At 38.7% G+C, this 18,942-nt stretch overlaps 1 protein-coding gene and 1 long non-coding RNA gene across 5 annotated transcripts in view; one reads left to right on the forward strand and one right to left on the reverse strand.

The window, feature by feature from the left end:
* The first annotated feature begins 6,601 nt into the window (after positions 1-6,601).
* LOC110821705 (long chain acyl-CoA synthetase 6, peroxisomal-like) overlaps positions 6,602-18,942 on the forward strand; it is a 38,007-nt gene continuing 25,666 nt past the window's right edge. For 2 of the 4 annotated variants that reach the window (XM_088216023.1, XM_088216022.1), the window contains exons 1-10: positions 6,847-7,205; positions 8,458-8,518; positions 8,602-8,679; positions 8,802-8,873; positions 8,953-9,034; positions 9,146-9,251; positions 9,340-9,416; positions 10,736-10,780; positions 10,896-10,982; positions 11,461-11,550. In XM_088216023.1, the coding sequence (XP_088072149.1) occupies positions 7,085-7,205; positions 8,458-8,518; positions 8,602-8,679; positions 8,802-8,873; positions 8,953-9,034; positions 9,146-9,251; positions 9,340-9,416; positions 10,736-10,780; positions 10,896-10,982; positions 11,461-11,550 (819 nt within the window). In that variant the 5' untranslated portion in view covers positions 6,847-7,084. Of the gene's footprint in view, positions 6,750-6,846; positions 7,206-8,457; positions 8,519-8,601; positions 8,680-8,801; positions 8,874-8,952; positions 9,035-9,145; positions 9,252-9,339; positions 9,417-10,735; positions 10,781-10,895; positions 10,983-11,460; positions 11,551-18,942 lie in introns of those variants that run through there. The other 2 variants (XM_088216020.1, XM_088216021.1) reach the window with 2 other exon arrangements.
* Positions 14,185-18,212, reverse strand: LOC110821708 (uncharacterized). Its single transcript, XR_002541107.2, has 2 exons — positions 15,524-18,212; positions 14,185-15,393 (listed from the first exon to the last, which is right to left on the reverse strand). It is a non-coding gene; the product is annotated as an uncharacterized LOC110821708 (long non-coding RNA).

Raw genomic sequence — 18,942 nt, forward strand, 5'->3', positions numbered from 1 at the left:
ACTGCCAGTGGATAGGGAAGTCGAGTTCACCATAGATTTACAGCCAGACACCCAATCTATTTCGGTTGCTCTTTACCCCATGAGCTGCGTTGAGATGGAGTAGCTGAGAAAATAGATCACTGAATTACAAGACAGTGGTTTTATCAAACATAGTGTGTCCCCTTGGGGTGCCGGAATCACTTTTACCAAAAAGGGAGATGGAACATTGAGACTATGTATTGATTACAGATAATTGAATAGGGTCACAATCAAGAACAAGTATCCCCTTCCCAGGATTGATGACATCTTCGATCAGTTGCAGGGTGCACATGTCTTCTCCAAAATAGATCTGCGATTAGGTTACCATCAAGTGAAAATAAGGACAGAAGACATCCCCAAGTCGGCTTTTCGAACCATGTACGGACACTATGAGTTCCTAGTCATGCCATTTGAGCTAACCAATGCCATAGCCATCTTCATGGATATGATGAACAGGGTCTTCAGAAAATTCTTAGATCAATTTGTTATCGTGTTCATCGATGACATCCTGGTCTATTCAAAAAGCAGATAGGAATATGCTCATAATCTAACTCAGGTTTTGCAGGTTCTCAGAAAAAAGAAGCTGTTTGCAAAGTTGAGTAAGTGTGGATTTTGACTTGAGCAGACCACCTTCCTGGGATACATCATATCAAAGGATGAAGTATCAGTGAATCCTGAAAAGGTTGAAGCGGTGCTCGATTGGGAGAAATTGACATCAGTTAAAGAAATTCGTAGTTTTTTGAGAATGACGGGCTATTACTGCAGGTTCGTTGAAGGATTTTATAGTCTAGCTGCTCTCCTAACTCGACTCACAAAGAAGAATGCCAAGTTTGAGTGGAATGAGGACTGTGAAAGAAGTTTTTCAGAACTAAAGAAGTGGCTGACTACTGCACCTATACTGGCCTTACCGAGTGGATCGGAGGGATATACAGTTTATAGTGATGCCTCCTATCTAGGCCTGAGTTGTGTTCTAATGCAGCATGGGAAGGTCATAACTTATGGGCCTAGACAGTTAAAGAGTCATGAGAAAAATTATTCCACCCATGACTTAGAGCTTGCCGCAATCATACACGCCTTGAAGACTTTGCGCCATTATTTATATGGAGAGACATTTCAGATCTATACCAATCACAAGAGTTTGAAATACATATTCACTCAAAAGGATCTCAACATGCGTCAGAGAAGGTGGATAGGACTTCTTAAGGACTATAATTGTGACATCTTGTACCATCCGGGTAAGGGAAACGTGGTAGCCGATGCACTCAGTAGAAAAAGTGCAGGTATCTTAGCCCATTTAATGGTTTCAAAATTCAAAAAAATTGGGGCCACACAACAGGTCCGACTTCAGGACTTGAGGAGAGTCACATGTTTGGGTCATCTGACCATCCAGCCTGAGTTACTCTAGAGAATAAGGAAAACTCAGTCAACTGATCCCGCGCTAGTAGCCCTCAAGAACGATGCAGAACAGGGAGTTAGCTCAGAATTCCGAGTCTCCACCGATGAGTTACTCTGATTCCAGGACAGGGTGTGTGTTCCAAGTGACAGTGAGTTAAAGAGAGACATCATGACAAAGACTTATAACTCAAAGTTCGTCATGCATCTCGGCAGCACTAAAATGTATTAAAGTATGCGACCCCGATTTTGGTAGAACAAGATAAAAAGAGACATAGCTAACTTTGTGTCTAAATGCTTGGTATGTCAGCAGGTCAAGGCAGAGCATCAGCACCCAGGCAGGTTACTTCAACCATTACCGATCACAGAGTGGAAGTGGGAACATATCACCATGGACTTCGTGACAGGGTTACCTAAGGCACGCTCAGGACATGATGTCATATGGGTAATTGTTGACCGGCTTACCAAGTCTTCCCACTTCTTGACCATCAAGATGACCGATCCCTTGTACAAGTTAGCAAGAATATACATTCGAAAAATAGTCAGATTGCATGGAGTCTCAGTGACAATGGTGTCCGACAGGGACCCCAAGTTCACTTCTCGTTTTGGAGTAGCTTTTAGCAAGCCATGGGAGCGAAGTTGTCCCTCAGTACTACCTTCCACCCTCAGACTGATGGACAGTCAGAAAGGACAATCCGTACACTTGAGGATATGCTCCGAGCTTGTGTCCTTAACTCCGGGGGCCATTGGGACGACCGTCTACCCCTGATAGAGTTCGCCTACAACAACAGTTACCAAAGGAGTATTGGCATAGCTCCGTATGAGGCATTATATGAGTGCCCATGCAGATCGCCGATTTGGGAAGAAGTGGGCGATAGAAAATTATTCGGCCCGGAGCTGGTAAAGAAGACTACGTTTAAAATAGTTAAGATCAAGAAGAATATTCAGACGACTCAGAGCAGACAAAAGAGTTATGCGGACACTCATAGGAGAGATTTAACGTTTGAGGAAGACGACCGGGTGTTCCTTACGGTCACTTCTTTTAAGGGAATCAGTAGGTTTGGCAAGAGGGAGAAATTGAACCCCCGATTTATTGGACCATTTGAAGTCTTAGACATGATTAGTACTATCACCTACAGACTAGCACTGCCTCTAGAGCTTTTTAAGGTCCACAATGTGTTTCATGTGTCCATGCTACGCAAGTACAACCTGAACCCCTCTCATGTCTTGGCTCACGAACCTCTTCCACTCAAGGAGGATTTATCCTACGAGGAAATACCAGTCGACATTGCGGATTGAAAGAGCAGATTACTCCGCAACTGGGAGATATCCTTTGTGAAGGTCATATGACAAAACCACACACCAAAGGAGGCCACATGGGAGGTAGAATCAGACTTTAGAGCCCAGTACCCTCAATTGTTCGATCGAGAGTAAGAGGCAAATTTGAGGGACCAAATTTCTTTTAAGGGGGGGAGAGTTGTAACACCCAACATTTAATTATTTTTATTTTTATTTAATTATTATTTTTTTATATAAATATAATTATTATTTATATGATTTAAATTTACATTATTTTATTTTAATTTGATTTAATAAAAATAATAACAATAATAATAATAAAAAGGGTAAAAAAATTGGTTAGAGATTTAATTGAAAACAATTTTGGGAAAAAGGGGTGAAAATTTGAGTTATGGGGGTATTTTTTAAAGAAAAATCAGAAACCAGGGGGTCAAAACGTAATTTAAAAAAGTTACATCACGTCAGCTGCCCGGTCAGCAACTCCGACCAACCAGGACACGCCAGGTGGCAGAGGCGCTGACGCGAGAGGCCACGTGGGGGAGCCACGTAGGCGATCCGTGTGCACGCGATCGAACGGCTGAGATCCGTTCCCGTGCGCACGAATGACCCAGATTGAATCGCGATGAACGATCCAGATTCACTCCCTATTTAATTGTGATCGGACGGTTCAGATTAAAAATGATGGACGACCTAGATCAAAAGTGGATGGGTATAAATAAACCAATCCGCACCCAAACCCTAACCCTAGTCGCCAGAGCCCCTCGCCGGAGAAGATAGTCCAGTCACCGGGGAGCCGACCGCCGCCACCCACCGCCATACCGGAGCCATTTTCGACCGCCAAACGAGGTAAAAAATTTTTTTCTTGCACGAAATTCAATTTTAAACCCGCCCATGGCCAAATCGGAGTGAAAGAATCGGTCGATTGGCTGAAAAATACCGCCACAGAGTGTTTCAAAAAATGCCTCCGATGAGGCCCTTTCCGATTCACGTTCGATGTGATTTTTCCACCATTGTGACCATCGTTTCCTTCTTTACAGGTTGACCGAAGTAAAACACCCAACCGCAACGTGAGCTGGAGGAGCCGCCGTACCGGAGAGCCCTACCGCTAGTGAGTTTCAGTTTTTTTTCATTTTTTGGGCCCACCGAAGACCTTAAGTGTGTTTTATCGCAGGAACCGGTGCAAGTTCGGCTGAATTCGGTCGAAAACAACCAACTTGAGGCGGATCGCCGCCGTGCTGGAATTCCGAAATTGGTCGAGTAGGCCTTGGGTCTAATTTTTGGGTTTATTTAGGACACTTGTAGGTACCATAAGTGCATTTTAGTTTCTGAAGAAAAATTCAGGGAACCTAGGGACCGCTCGTAGGCGCAGTAACCATCTAGTTTTTGGCGTTGAATCAAGTAAGGACCCCTCACCCTATTTTCTATCATGGAATTAAAGTTCAAATAAATAATAATACGGTTCTTTGTACAAATTAAATAGATGTGCTTGATTAATTACGGATTGCGAATAGAGCCCAAGTCGGACATTGTTTTCTGTCGATTACTGTTGATTTATTGTATAGTCTAAAAGCATGATGATATCTTATTTATATATTGTATGGTCTAAATACATGTATTACTGTCTTACTTGACTACTGTTTGATTTTGAGAATCTAAAATATGATTGCATTATTGGATGCATGTTGCTTGTTTATGTATTTATGTTTTATTTGGTGACGAAGACTAAGGACAAATAGGAATGGGATGTGATTTGATAAATGGATAAGGTGACAACCTCACTAGATATCCTGAGAGATGGTGGACGGATCAGGTTCATAGGGAACCCTACCGTGAACGTTGTCTTATACCGGACGGGATATGGAGACTTGGTCATTTGGCGTTCATACTGGACGGGGAATGGGGGCGGCCTGCTTCACCCTCATACCGGACGGGGTATTGAGGTTTAATGTCTTGGTACTCATACCGGACGGGTATGGGAACGGAATTGGAATCAAGATTGTTAAGGAAAATGGTTCACGTGTAGCAGGGACACCTCTATGGATCCCTATGGATACTAGTAGGCTAGTGAAACGAGAAGTGGTGATGATTAATTATTGTTAATGAATACGAATTTATGTTATATTCTATGTTACTGATTATGCATGAAATTGTGATTCGTATGATATTATTGCTTCTATAAATTGTTTTTATAAATTTCCTAATTGTAAGAAAAAGAGTAAATGGTTTTATTTTAAATAAATGTATTGGTTTAAATCTACTGCTTCATTAGTTGTTTTAATTTTCTACCAACCTTTACTTCTGTGACGGCGATAGTGTGATGTCCTTATTGGGATAGTGTAGCTCACCCTTTATTTAACCATTTCAGATCAGGAGGATCCGGTTCCCGAACATGATCCGTAAGAAGGCTACGAGTAGATACTAGATACTTTTTTTTTTTTAATTTTTTTTATTTTTCGTATTTCTTTCAGAGAATTTGTTCTGTGATATTTATTAGTACTTTTGAGTTATCGTGTAAGGGATGTTAACCTTAACCTTTATTTCGCTTCTGCATTCAAATTATTATAATTTCTGGGATCTTTACATGGATATTGAGTATAAATAAAGAGGTTATATTAACATGTGTTTGTCTGGTGACAATTGATTTTAAAAAATAATATAATTAAATAATGAATAGAACTTAAGAGTGATTATTGTTGAGAATGTGTAATGATAGTCGATTTTGGCAAGTTACAATATATATATATATATATTCATATTAACAACCCTTATTAAATTTTTTTTATATAGAACTTCCTATTTTATATGTTTATATTGACACATTGAATTAAATGTGCTGTTAATAGATTTAATTGATAATATATGATGCGTATGCTGATAAATAATTTCAAAATCATATATCTATATAATGTTATGCAGGTAAATGATAAATATTTATTTGAACAAAATTTAAAAATACATATTACATTAAATTAAAAAATAATGCATGAACGACTTGAATAATTTTATATAGTATAATAGTTTAGGAGTATATATCCCGAAATAAGATTATATTATTTTTATTTAAAAAGATTAGCACACATTATTTATTTAAGTATATTATTTTTTAAATAGTATTTTTATTTAAATAATGCATACTTTAAAAAATTTATATAAATTAATAGCTTAGTTAAGGAGTAAATCTATTTCCTCAGTCATTATATGCCTTTGTTTTTTAATTTATTTTTGTGCCAACTTCTGTAGTAGTTTCACTTTATCTCCTCCCGCAACCATCCCTTGGTTTTTATTTATAACCTTATTTTCTATAATATTTATATCTTACTACTACTATTACTAATAATAATAATATAATTTCCTATAATAATAACAATAATAAATGTAAAATCAACTTGAGCTTCTTGGTCCAATAATAATAGACATTAAAATATATTTTTTGGGATAAAGATTATGTTATAATTTGCAAATCACTATGAAAGTATAATTAGGCCCAGATTACTTGACAAATTATATACTTTGTATAGTTTTCTAAAAAAAATATATATATATACACACAGTATGTATAGTAGTAACATAATAATTCTCTTAAAATGAAGTTTTACAGAAAAAAAAAAAAAAAAGAGAAAAATGAAGTTAAACTTTTCTGTGTTTGATTCGTTCAACATTAAAAAATATTTTTTTGGATAAATATTATATTATAGTTTGAAAATCAGATTATTAAATTAAATTTTATTATATATAATAATATGCATATGAAGAAAAGGTCTGATAGTGATAGGGCACAAATGGCTAAACCAAAAGTGATAACTCGCTGAGAAAAATCATAAATAACATCAATCAAACAGGTACCATGCAAATTTATTTCATTTGATTCGATTTGCAGTGAGATTGCATTCATTAATTTTCCTCTCTTCATCATTTTCAATCTTTTTGTTGCTCGAATAAAAATTTTTATCTGCAAGGCTCTGACATTCAGACGACAGAAGCTGCCATCCAAAATATACCGACTGTAAATTTACCAAATCAACGTCCAAAAAGGCGAAGCAGTATGTGAACAAGATAGAATATCCATGCCGGCAGATTTTAATCCATAACAAATGATGCATATGCTTTATTTCTGTGTAAACTGCTTATTGTTTTATCCACACATTGTTATTTGTACGTGAATCGCGTCAAAGTTTAGTTGCTTGCTCGCTTGCTTTCCCCCTCAACACTGATGCTTTTTTTTTCTTTAATCTCATCCTCATATGTGTGACGCCATTGTTACTCATCCTTTGAAAACTAAGCTTTCTCAGCTGCCCAGGAACAACGGAAAGTGGATATATAACAGAAACTGGAAGGCGCCGATCCCTGTGTGGAATCTGAAAAGTGAACGTTTAAGATGGCTATGGATTCAACCAACTCTCAACGTCGCCTAAAGGCCATTAGCGGCCACCTCATCCCTGGCGTTAGTCGTCCCTCTCTCCTCCATACAAACCCAACTGCTGGCGAGTTCCTTCTTGGTACTCTCTCTCTCTCTCTCTCTCTATATATATATATATTATTTTTTTGTGTGTATGTGTGTAGATGTAAATCCTTATCTAGTGTAGTTTTTCTTTTTTGGTCGTCAATTCTTCTTTACATAATCTCGTCCGCGGAAATGGATTATGACACTTGTTACCATTTCTTTTGCAATGGAGATCTCTCATTTCTCCTTTCCTTGGTCTGTTGCGTTCAGGTGTTAGAGCTTTTCTTTTCTACAGAATGTAACTAGAATATTCCGCTGAAGGTCTTTAGTTGGAACTTATTGTCAACGTAATTTGAATGGCCTTTTCCTTTTGTGGCTTATTTGCTCTTCGGTGTATTAATTGTTGGTTGTTTCCTATTGGTAATAATCGGATAACCGCAAGCTCTAGTTTATTTAATTCTACTGGATGTCAAATGATTGATGACATTAAAAACGCGTCTTCGTTGGTTTTTCCATGATATGGTTTCTTGGTATTCTGGACTAGTAAAGCTATCGAGACTTGGCTTTTACATGCGTATATATATGCATGGAGCCCTTCGGCTGTTTTTTTTTTTCTGAGAAACAGGAAGCTAATGTTTCTGGGATCTGTTTTATCCTTCTTTTTCTTGGAATTTTTAACTTGATAAAGAGGACGCAGAAGCTGATACTTCGCTCACTGGTCTCATCCCATCAGGGTAGTAAATGAAACTGTTGCTACTCCTTGAGAACCAGAGGGCTCTCATTATCTGATAGAAAAAGGGCGAACTTTAAGAGGGAATTCGTGTAGGCAGTGGATTTGTCAAGCATATCTTAATGAGGAAGTGTTTATCAAGGGCAAAATAGCCTTAAGTTATGTTTCAGGTTAAACTAAAACTTACTTGGCTTATTTTGTAGGTTACTTCTTCTTTGAAGGTCAATTCTCTAATTAGTGTCAAAATTATCTATTCATTTTGTATGACTAGAGAAGTGGAACTCACAAACGAGGGATAGATCTTCTTCTCAATGGATTGGATGAAAATGCAGTTTATTCTCTCTATTTTTCTTTTTTTTTTTAATTTTTTTGTTCTTTAAACAGTCATCTGGTTCATACCTCTTATACTGGTCAAAAGCAAGAAGCAATATGTTCTGGGATAGTTTGGTAAAGAAATATGATATCTAATGGGATTTACTTGTTTTATTTTCCTTTTCGCCTTATGCTCCTTGCATAGGGATGGATAGATTTTGGACCATATAAATGAGGCTTATTTGTTTATTATCTATCTGAACAGAGCAGGGATACAGTGTTGTGCTTCCGGAGAAACTGCAGACAGGAAAGTGGGATGTATGCAGGTAGGTGGCAACCAATGTTTTGTTGATTGCTCGAAAATTCCCTATCAATATTTTAAGATTATTTCCCTGCGTTCATGATGCAGATCTGCTCGTTCTCCATTGAAGCTTGTTAGTAGATTTCCTGACTCTCCTGATATTGGTACGCTGCATGATAATTTTGTGTGAGTATCTCACTAGTTTTTGGCTAGATTGTACATAAGGTTTATAGTTTATGCATCCATATAATGTTATTTTTCATGTTCATAAGTATTTGAAATGATTCCTCTATTTTCATGAATGTCAGGCGCTCAACTGAAATTTTTAGGGGTTACAAATATCTTGGAACAAGAATTCAGGCTGATGGAACAGTTGGAGAGTAAGTTTCTATTTGTATAGAAAAAATTAATAATTTGTCGAATTTACCTACTCTTACCTTTTGTATCTGACCCTTAAAGGTACAAATGGATGACTTATGGAGAAGCAGGTATAGCTCGAAAGGCCATAGGTTCAGGCCTCATGTATCATGGGGTGCCAAAGGTGATAATTTGAAAACAAATTAAAATTTTGAATATTTTGATGCTTCAGTAAACCTTTTCCAAGGACTGGTGTATTTTCTGATTAATATTAGCTTTGGTTTGTCTGTAACAGGGATCTTGTGTTGGATTGTACTTCATCAACAGACCAGAATGGATCATTGTTGATCATGCCTGTTCGGCATATTCTTATATTTCTGTTCCCTTATATGACACACTTGGTCTCTCTCTGGTCTAGCATTGAACCTCTAACAGTGTTTATCTAAGCTTGGCTTCTAGATTTTTAAGTGGAACTTTGTGTTTCTTCAGGTCCTGATGCTGTTAAGTACATTGTAAATCATGCCTCCCTGCAAGCAATATTTTGTGTGCCACAAACATTGAATCCTGTAAGTTCAACCTTTTTGCTTTTTGGCTGCGCTTGCTGAAATGATGTAAGCTTAGGAGAAGATTACCTTCCCAGTGTCTGAACTTCTTATTCAACCTTATGGACTAGTAGTTCCATGTTAATTCTTACAGTTCTGTTAATGCCTTCGTAATTTTCGGATATTAGAGTCTGGTAACTGTGAGGTTATGTGTGTAAAGCATGGTTCAGACGCTTTTAAAAAAAGTGCATTGAATTATCAGTTCATTGGCACAATGTTTGGAACAAATAAATCCTTCAAAGAAATGGAGACTTCATTTACAAATATAATATCTTTGTCGTTAGAATATAGATAAAGATATAGATTTATAAATAAATTCCACACTTTTTATGAAATTCATTTATATTCCAAACATAGCCCGAATGTGGATGGGACTGAAAATCATCAATCCATAAGGTGGCTGGAAATCCACATGATGTTCTCTATAGCAAAATTATTTCATCTTATTTTGCTTGAAGAAGAATGCGATCTTATATTCAGAAGTCTTGGAGAAAAAACATATAATTTTTTACTGATATCTAAGCATACAGAAAAAAATATCAATTTTAAGATTTGATCTTAAAGTTCATAGTCTTTATTTTTTTTATTTTTTAATTTTTTTTTCTAAGAAGGTCATATTATTTATTGAATTAGTTTTCATCCATCCCTTTTTCCAGCTCTCTTTCTCAACCTTATGGCTTCTCCTTCCATTTTGTGCTTAAATCAGGAGTCAGATGGTTAACTTGCACAAATAGTTTACTGGAAGGTGGAGAAATATTTGAGCTGTGCATGTCATAGCAATATCTTCCCTAGTTATGCTTGCAGTGACTCTGATGCCTTTTTGTTTTCTTGAGAATGTTTTGTTGTTTCTTCTTTCCTTTGGAGTGTGTAAAGTTTCCTCAAGTTTTTTTAACAAAGTCAAGGGTTTAAAATTTTGATGGTCCAGAACATAAAATGTCGATGTTTCTCACACAGTAACATGTTCTTTTCTTGTTCTTTTTCTTTTTTCCTTCTTCATCTAAAAAACATTTACCTATAATTGTATTATCCTGCATTCTGGTGGGTAATAATTGTAATTCCTTCTTTCACTTTTCAGTTGGGAAAACCAAAATGATTTAATCTTCTTGTGAAACATGGTATTTGGATGCTTACAGTATATGTTATGAAAAGCCAGTTCACTTTTTCAGTGACATTTAGACCATAGTATAAATATTTATATCATTTTAAAAATTTTTAGTTAATCTATTGAAATTTAATTGTCTGATAGAAATGATACCTGCTATGTTATCTCTTGGAATTTACAGTTGCTAAGCTTCTTGTCTGATATTCCAACTGCACGCCTAATTGTGGTATGCTTAACTGCCTGATCTTTTTTATCTGAATATTTTATTTGGGACGAAAATTGCAGCTTTGACTGAATCCTCCATTTTATCAAAATTATCTCTATTTCCTTTGTTTGAACAGGTTGTTGGAGGGGTAAATGACCATTTGCCTTCACTTCCAACATCAATAGAAGTCAAGGTTGTAACATATTCAAAGTTCCTTAGTCAGGTATTACAAATGCTTCTATATCGTGTCACTTAACTTCTACAGCAGAATCAAGGTTTTAGTGCTTAGGAAGGCACTAGATATATGATTTTGCCTGGATAACTGGAATGGGATTATTGTTGTGGATGTTCGTGGTAGTCAATGCTGAATATGCCGGATTTCATCTCCACTTCCTCTCTGCAATTTTTGCTGTTGTTGTGCATTTGATTGCATATGTAATTATAGAAGAATAATTTTATTAGTGATGCTACAAGCTTCTGTCTTAGATTCCTGCATTCATTTAACCTTCGTTTTAGCAACATCCTGGTTGACATTAAACACTTGCAGACACGTTCTTATTCACGTTGTTATGCTCCTGCTCTGGAATCTAGACTTTGTTTTCTACAAGTTGAGGTCAACATAAAATTATGTAGTGATGTCATAGAATGCATTTTTAACTGAGTGAAATTGGTTCTTCCTCATTTGAGTGGTTTCTTTGTAGGGTCGCAGTAGTCTTCAGCCTTTTATCCCACCAAAGCCTGATGATGTTGCAACGATTTGCTACACAAGTGGTACAACTGGTATACCAAAGGTATCACTTAACGACTAGAAATTCCTAATGTTAGAGCCATAATATGATTTCTGCAATTTCCTTTCCATAATTTTGTTAAAATAATTTCGGCTTGTTTAGTGATAACTCAAGGATCAAGAACATTGTCTGATCTTCTCCATCTACTTTTTTCCACCATTAAAACTTTATAAAAGTTACAAATTATAGATCAAATATAACAAATAATTTCAATAATTAGAGAAAAGCTAAGATAACTAACTCAGATGGAAACTGACATAACTGAAGATTTAAATTTAAAATAAAACTGAAACAAAATTAATTAAAAGAAAACTGAAACAAATTTATTATTATAATCGTGTAGGCATACTAAAATTTTTGGTAAGTGTAGCTAGTAATTGGAGTTAGAAGCCTCAATCAGCATCCACAAACGCTGTTGCCAACTGCATCACTGCCTGCTTTGTAAATTTTGAATATTTGGGAACCATAGGACTTACACTAGCTTGATCATTTATCCAGCTTCTGGTTGCATGCTATGTCTTTCCCTACTAGAACTACCTTCTTCTCTCTCTCCTTTTTATACGCACTGACGCCTGAAAACTTTATGGACATCATGTTCCACCTTTGCTGTTATTCTTAATGTTTTGCCTTGAAAACCACATGATCTTGCTCCTTTTCTAGTCTATTTTGTGTCAATTCTCCCAGCGCAAGTTGAGAAAAGTCTGAAATTCTTCTTGGAGCAAACTTATCAGGACTGTTCAACATCCCCACGATCTATATATCAAATTCTTCGAACTGGTTTTTTGGTGCGGTTTCACTTGGATTCATTTTAGTTCTTGGTCCAGATCTCTAAAATTAAGGATCCAAAATCAAGAACTTGGACAAGTTGGTATAGTAGGATACTAAAGATAGTGAGGGGTAAAAGGAATGGAAGGAGAGAGTGAAAAGTATATATTCTAATAAAATTTCTTTCAAAATTGAGATTAGTTACAGGATTCAGAAAAAATGGAAGAGGTAGGGTGTCCAAGTGAAGAATAAGAGTCTATCAAGCGCAGTTTCGTCTTTGGAACTTAAAATATATTGATTGTCTTCTTTAAAAACTGTTGGTTGTGTGTTATTGGCTGCTGGCTGTGTGTTTGGAAGAACAGAAACTGTTGAGAACAAAAAGCAACACAGAAGCTGGAAAAACCAGACAAACAGAGAGCAAAGAAAACAGTAGAAGAAGAAAATTTAGGCTTGAATCTGCTGCTTCTTCATTGAAAACACCTTAACTATCTATTTCTGAACTTTAGAATTGGGACATTGTCTATTTATGGTCCTTAATTTCTTACATTCGTTATGTATCATACCTCTTTACAATTTTTTTGCTCATTATAGTCTATAACATCTGGAGGACGTCATTCCCTCATTTCTTTGTACTTTTTCTTCTCTTTATCATAATAAATCTTCTTCTATCAAACAAGGAATGAAGCAATACCAAGAGTATCATGGCCGCTTAGAGGAGAAGCAGCACAGGCTTGCCACTCTAATTGAAAGCATCTCTTAAGAACTGCTGACCACAATAAAGGAGAGTGCTGATACTAGCAGCTTTCGAAAAAAAATGACAAGAAGCTGGCCGACTTTAGCAACTCTACAGAAGGGGGAAGTATGATGCTCAGTTGACGACTTTAGATTTTCTTAGATATGATTACTTAGCCGATCTGCTGGGGTGGATTAACATGTGTGAACATTTTCTCTGATACTAGAGGACAACTGAAGAAGATAACATGGATTTAGCCTCTTTTCGCCTTGAAGACGATGCACAACTATGATTTGTAAAGTTTCTATTGAAAAAACTATGGTTCTTGAAGTTAGAGCAAGAGTAACCAGAGTTCTCTTGGGAAGAACTTAAATCTTATTGCAAATTTAGTTTCGATATGTCAATGTGCAAAAATAATTTAGGAGAACCGGTTAAGTTGAAGCAGGAGGAAATGGTTAGTGAGTACCAGCAGCGCTTTGAGTAGCTTCCTACACCTGTATAAGCCCTCACTCCGAGCAAGAAGTTGAGATCTTCATTAATGGCCATCATGAATATATCGTTATTAAAGTCAAGCTGCTACAACCACTTGATATCACTGCTGCTATGATTTTGGCAAGGCTATATGAAAGGAGGGGCAGTCGAAGGAAATTAGAGGACAACAACAACAAACGAGCATCTAACTTGCCCCAGTTTATCAAGAAATTGAGCAGGGACGAGATGGAAGACGAGGAAGAAGGGCCTCTATTTCAACTATGAATGAACCATTTGTTTAAGAGCACGTTTGTGCAAAGCAATTTTAGTTGGAATTTTAGAACCATGAGATTAGAGATAAGAAGGATGCAAGGGTTATGAGTTAAGATGATCAAAAGTTCCACTTTGGCACTTATGGGAAATGCTTCAATTTGAGGAGGGGAAAAATGTTGCAATTGCTAAAAAAGGAGGTATGGGACACATGGAAGCAGCAAAAGGAAGGAGATTAAGTCTATAGTTAGGCAGGAGGTTGGTTTCTTTAAGAAACTAATAAGAGCTAGAATTCTTTAGTAATTTCATTTAGAATCCTTTAATAATTTCTATCTAGTATTTAGATGTAGATTTAAATTTAGATTAGGAAATTGAGATAAAACTAGGACTATGTGATAGGTCTCAATCGATGCCTCTTATTGCTGCAAATGAGTGTTTAAATACATAAATTTCTAACTGAATCTGCCGATAACTAGCGAAAAGAATTCAAAAAAATAAAGATAAGCTTAAAGATAAGATTGAGCTGATTCCGGCTAACATATTTCTACACGTTTTCTTCCTCTTCTTCTGCACGTTCTGCACATGTGCTTTTACTCAGTCCAAATACCGTTTGGGTTTGATGGTGGGGCGTTGTGGCCTTTAAGGTTTATCATTATCTCCCCCTTTTTTTGGAACCTTGTCCGCAAGGTTGAGGTTGCCAAAGTGTTCTTGCAGTGCTTCAGCATTTTTCCATGTTGCATCTTCTTTTGGCAGTTGTTTTCATTGGACCAAGTTTTCTTCTATAATGCGGGAGCCATGCTTTGCCCAACGAGCATCAAGGATGGCATCTGGCTGTAAAATGAGGTCCCCTTCATCTGTCATTGCTGGTAGTGCATCAGGCCAACTGGGGGAGTTTCCTATTTTCTTTTTGAGCATAGAAACATGGAAGATTGGGTGTTTCGGGCCTCAAAAGGTAGTTGTAATTTGTATGCGACTGGTCCAATCTTTTGTATGATTTTGTAGGGTCCATAGAAGCAACAGACCAATTTTTGAAAAGCCCGCTTGAAGGCTGACTGCTGTATGTGGGATTGTAGCTTAAGAAATATCCAGTCCCCTTCTTCGAATTGAAAATTGCGTCTCTTAGATTTGGAGAACTGTTGTATTCTGTTTTGTGCTGTTTGCAGATTGGCCTTGAGTTGTCTGAGTAGCTCATCTCTAGCAGTTAGCTGAACATCAACTTCGACAGCAGAGGTTGCACCTGGTTGGTACTTGGGAATGACTGGTGGTAGGCAACCGTAAAGAGCCTGAAATGAGGACATTCCAATGGCTGAGTGATAGGTAGTGTTGTACATGTTGTACCAAAATTCTGCCGATGGAAGTATTGTGCTCCATTTGCGAGGTTATTGGGGACTAAAGCAGCGTAAGTATTATTCTAGCAATCGGTTGACTATTTTCGGATTGTCCTTCACGAGTGATAAGATAAACTCATCTTTAGCTGAGTTCCTGAGAGTTGAAGAACTCTTACCAGAAATGACTAATAAATACTGGGTCTCGGTCGCTTACAATAAATCTCGGCATTCCATGCAATTTTACTACACTATCCACAAATCTTTCTGCTACAGTCTTGGCTGAGAATGGATAAGATAGAGCAACAAAATGAGCTGACTTACTGAGGTGGTTGACTACCACAAATATGACAGTTCTCCCATTGAAAGGGGGGAGTCCTTCAATAAAATTCATGGTGATGTCATCCCATACCTGACACGGAATTGGCAGAGGCTGAAGAAGACCTGCCCGGGAGAGAGTTTCCACTTTTGTTCTTTGGCAGGTGTCACAGGCCGAAATATAATGGTGAACTGTTTTGCGCATTGCGGGCTAGTAAAATTGTTGGGCTAGACGTTTGTAAGTTATGAGTACACCTGAATGACCTCTTAATGGAGAGTTATGAAATTATTGGAGTAACTGTTTACTAATATCGGTATCTGGGGGTACCACTACCCAACTCTTATAGTAGACCAGCCCATTTTTCTTGGTGTACGATTGCCCTGGATTATCGGATGCTAATTTCTTAAGTTTCTACATATAAAGATGCTCGAGTGCTGCCTTCTGAATGTTGTCCTAGATATTATAGTGAGAAGCGGATAGGTGATGCAAGATGGGACTTCCTTCTTTACGAGAGGGCATCTGCAGCAGAGTTTTCTTTTCCTGGTTTGTAGAGAATTTCATAATTATATCCGAAGAGCTTGGACATCTATTTCTATTGTTCTGGGGTAGTGATGTGCTGCCCTATAAGATACTTGAGACTTCTCTGATCTATCTTGATAAAAGATGTATGGCCAAGAAGGTAAGGTCTCCAAAATCGTACAGCAACGACTATTGCTAACATTTCTTTTACATAGTCGAACCAAGACTACTTTGATATTCCGAGAGTCCCGCTCATGTTGAGTGAGGACAACCCCAGTTCCCTCTCCTGAAGCATCTGTCTCAATAGTAAATGGCTCTTTGAAATTAGGTAAAGCCAAGGTTGGTGTAGTGGTCATAGCTTTCTTCAAGTTCTCAAATACTTTCCCTGCTTTTGATGTCCATTCAAAAATTTCCTTTTTTAACAGGTTGGTCAGTGGCCTGGCTAAGAGTCCATAATTGCACGCAAACCTTCTATAGTACCCGGTTAAACCCAAGAAGCCTCTGAGTTCGGTGGTGTTGATTGGTGGAGGCCAGTGAGTCAGTCTGAATCTTTTTCTGATCAACTTTTATCTCGCCAGAGGTGACAATGTACCCCAGATACTCAATCTTTTGTAGCCGAAACTCACACTTCTTTAGCTTGAGAAAGAATTGATTCTGTGTTAAGACTTCTAGTACCTGTCTTACATGATCAAAGTGGAGGGTCCAAGTAGTACTGTAAACCAAAATATCATCAAAAAATACTAGAACAAATTTACGGAGGTCGGAACATGTTATTCATAAGAGCCTGAAATGTGGAGAGGGCGTTATATAGGCCAAAGGGCATCACCAAATATTCATAATGGCTACTGTGAGTTCGGAAGGCCATCTTGTACACATCAGGAGGATATACTCTGACTTGGTGGTACCCAGCTGTAAGATCCAATTTAGTGAAAAAGGCGGCACCATGTAACTCGTCGAACATGCCATCCATGGTTGGGATAGGGAAGCGATCTTTGATGGTAACCGCATTGAGAGCCCTATAATCGGTGCAGAATCACCAAGGCCATCTTTCTTCCGTACTAGTAATACTGAGGATGAAAAGGGGCTGGTGCGATATTGTATGAGGCCGGTCTTGAGCATTGCATCCACCTGTTTCTCTATTTCAGCCTTCTAAAAGTAGGCGTACCGGTGTGGGTGGACATTCACCGGTTCAGCCCCTTCGCGAAGGTTGATGTGGTAGTCAATTTTTCTGGCTAGTGGTAGTGAATCAGGTGTGCGGAAGATTGCTTGGAATTCATCGAAAACAGCTTGCATATCAGGCCTGACTTCGGCAGTGGGTGTGGTGGAGGCGTCGGTCTTCACACAGAGGGCAAACAGAGAGGGTAGTTTGCTGAGTTCTCTGGCCATGGTGTTGCTGGAAGTGGATTGTATTGGTTCGGTCTGCATGCCTTGCAAGCGGTGGAGCCGGCGGTCTCTGGTGAACTCCATCGTCCCAGCTTTCCAATCACAACAGACCGGACCCAAGCTTTCCAGCCACTATATGCCTAGAACCAAATCCAACCCGATTAATGGTAAAGCAAAGAGAGTGAGTCAGAAGGGAATACTGTTTAGTGGCACCGAGATATCCTCAAAGCAGCTCGGCATCTTATCAGGTCGCCATTTGCGACCTTGACCAGGAAGGGAGGTGTCGGCACCACTAGGAGCTGCAGAGAGTTGACGAGTCGCTCACTGATGAAGTTGTGAGTTGATCTGTTGTCGATGAGGGCAATAGATTCTTGTTTTTGAATGGCAGCGCGACCTTCATGGTTTTTGGAGTCGACCACCTCGTGAGGGCATGGAGGGAGATTTCTGGCTTCTCGGGCCTTGCTTCCTCTTCGTCTTCTTCATTCCCGCATTCAAGGAGCAAGAGTTGCGGCCGTTTGCACCGGTGGCCTGCGGTGAACTTCTCGTCACAATGGTAGCACAAACCCTGTGCACAGCAGCATTGAGCCTCCTTCTACGAGAGTCATCAGGGTGGAACGTTTGTAGCAGTTAGGGTTTCTAGTTGACCGGTCGGGTTTCGGGGAACCCGGATCAACCTCCTCTACCGGTTCAGCTGTTCCTCCCTCATGCGGGCCAGGCTTTCAGTGTTTTGGGCCTGAACATGTGGATACCTTCCACGATTTCGGGCTTAAACCCGCCGATGAAAGTGCCCACCAGCGCTTTCTGGGTCCAGCTCTGCACTCGATTGCCCAACTTCTCAAACTCCTTCTGGTATTTGCATAATGGGCCAGACTGCTTCACACGGGATGGGGCCTTATCAAAATCTTCGCACACCGTCGGCCCAAATCGGGCCCAAAGCTCCTCCTAAAAGCTCATGTGACCTCTTTCCCTTCTTCTCTGTATGTGCGGCGAAGCCACTGCCACCGCTGGTTGGCTTCGCCCGTCAGATAGAAGGCGGCTAAAGAGACCTTCTAGCCGTTGGCGATGTTCTGGAAGTCGAAGAATTGCTCGGCTCAGTTACACCATTCGGTCGGATCGTCTCCGTCGAAGGTGGGAAAGTCCAACTTTGTGATTTTAGACCTGAACAGCGGTCGGCCCCCTTCGGTCCGTTCGGGAACTTCTTCGCGAGGCGGATGCGATTGCCCGGGATGGTCGGTGGTGTTGCTGCTAGCACCCTCCCTATTGAGCATCAGGGAGTCAGTGAGTCGTCGGACGGTATGCTCGAGCTGAAGCTGAAGCATGCGGTCGACCAGGTCGACCTCCATTCGGCTTAGATGGTCTTGCATTCCGCCCACACTGTTTTCCAGGTTTTCTATTCTTTCTTTGTTGGTGGGCATGACTCTGATACCAATTGATAGGTTCCAATCAAAAGCTTGTTTAATTGATAAGCAAATTTTTCTCGTTTGGGTGAGAAGAACCACAATTTATTTGCAATTTTTCGATGCCTCTTATTGCTGCAAATGAGTGTTTAAAAATATAAATTTCTAACTGAACCTACTGATAACTAGGGAAAAGAATTCAAAAAAATAAAG

This window comes from Carica papaya, chromosome 3 (genome assembly GCF_054855325.1).
Source record: "Carica papaya isolate Zhongbai chromosome 3, ASM5485532v1, whole genome shotgun sequence".
NCBI lineage: Eukaryota > Viridiplantae > Streptophyta > Magnoliopsida > Brassicales > Caricaceae > Carica > Carica papaya.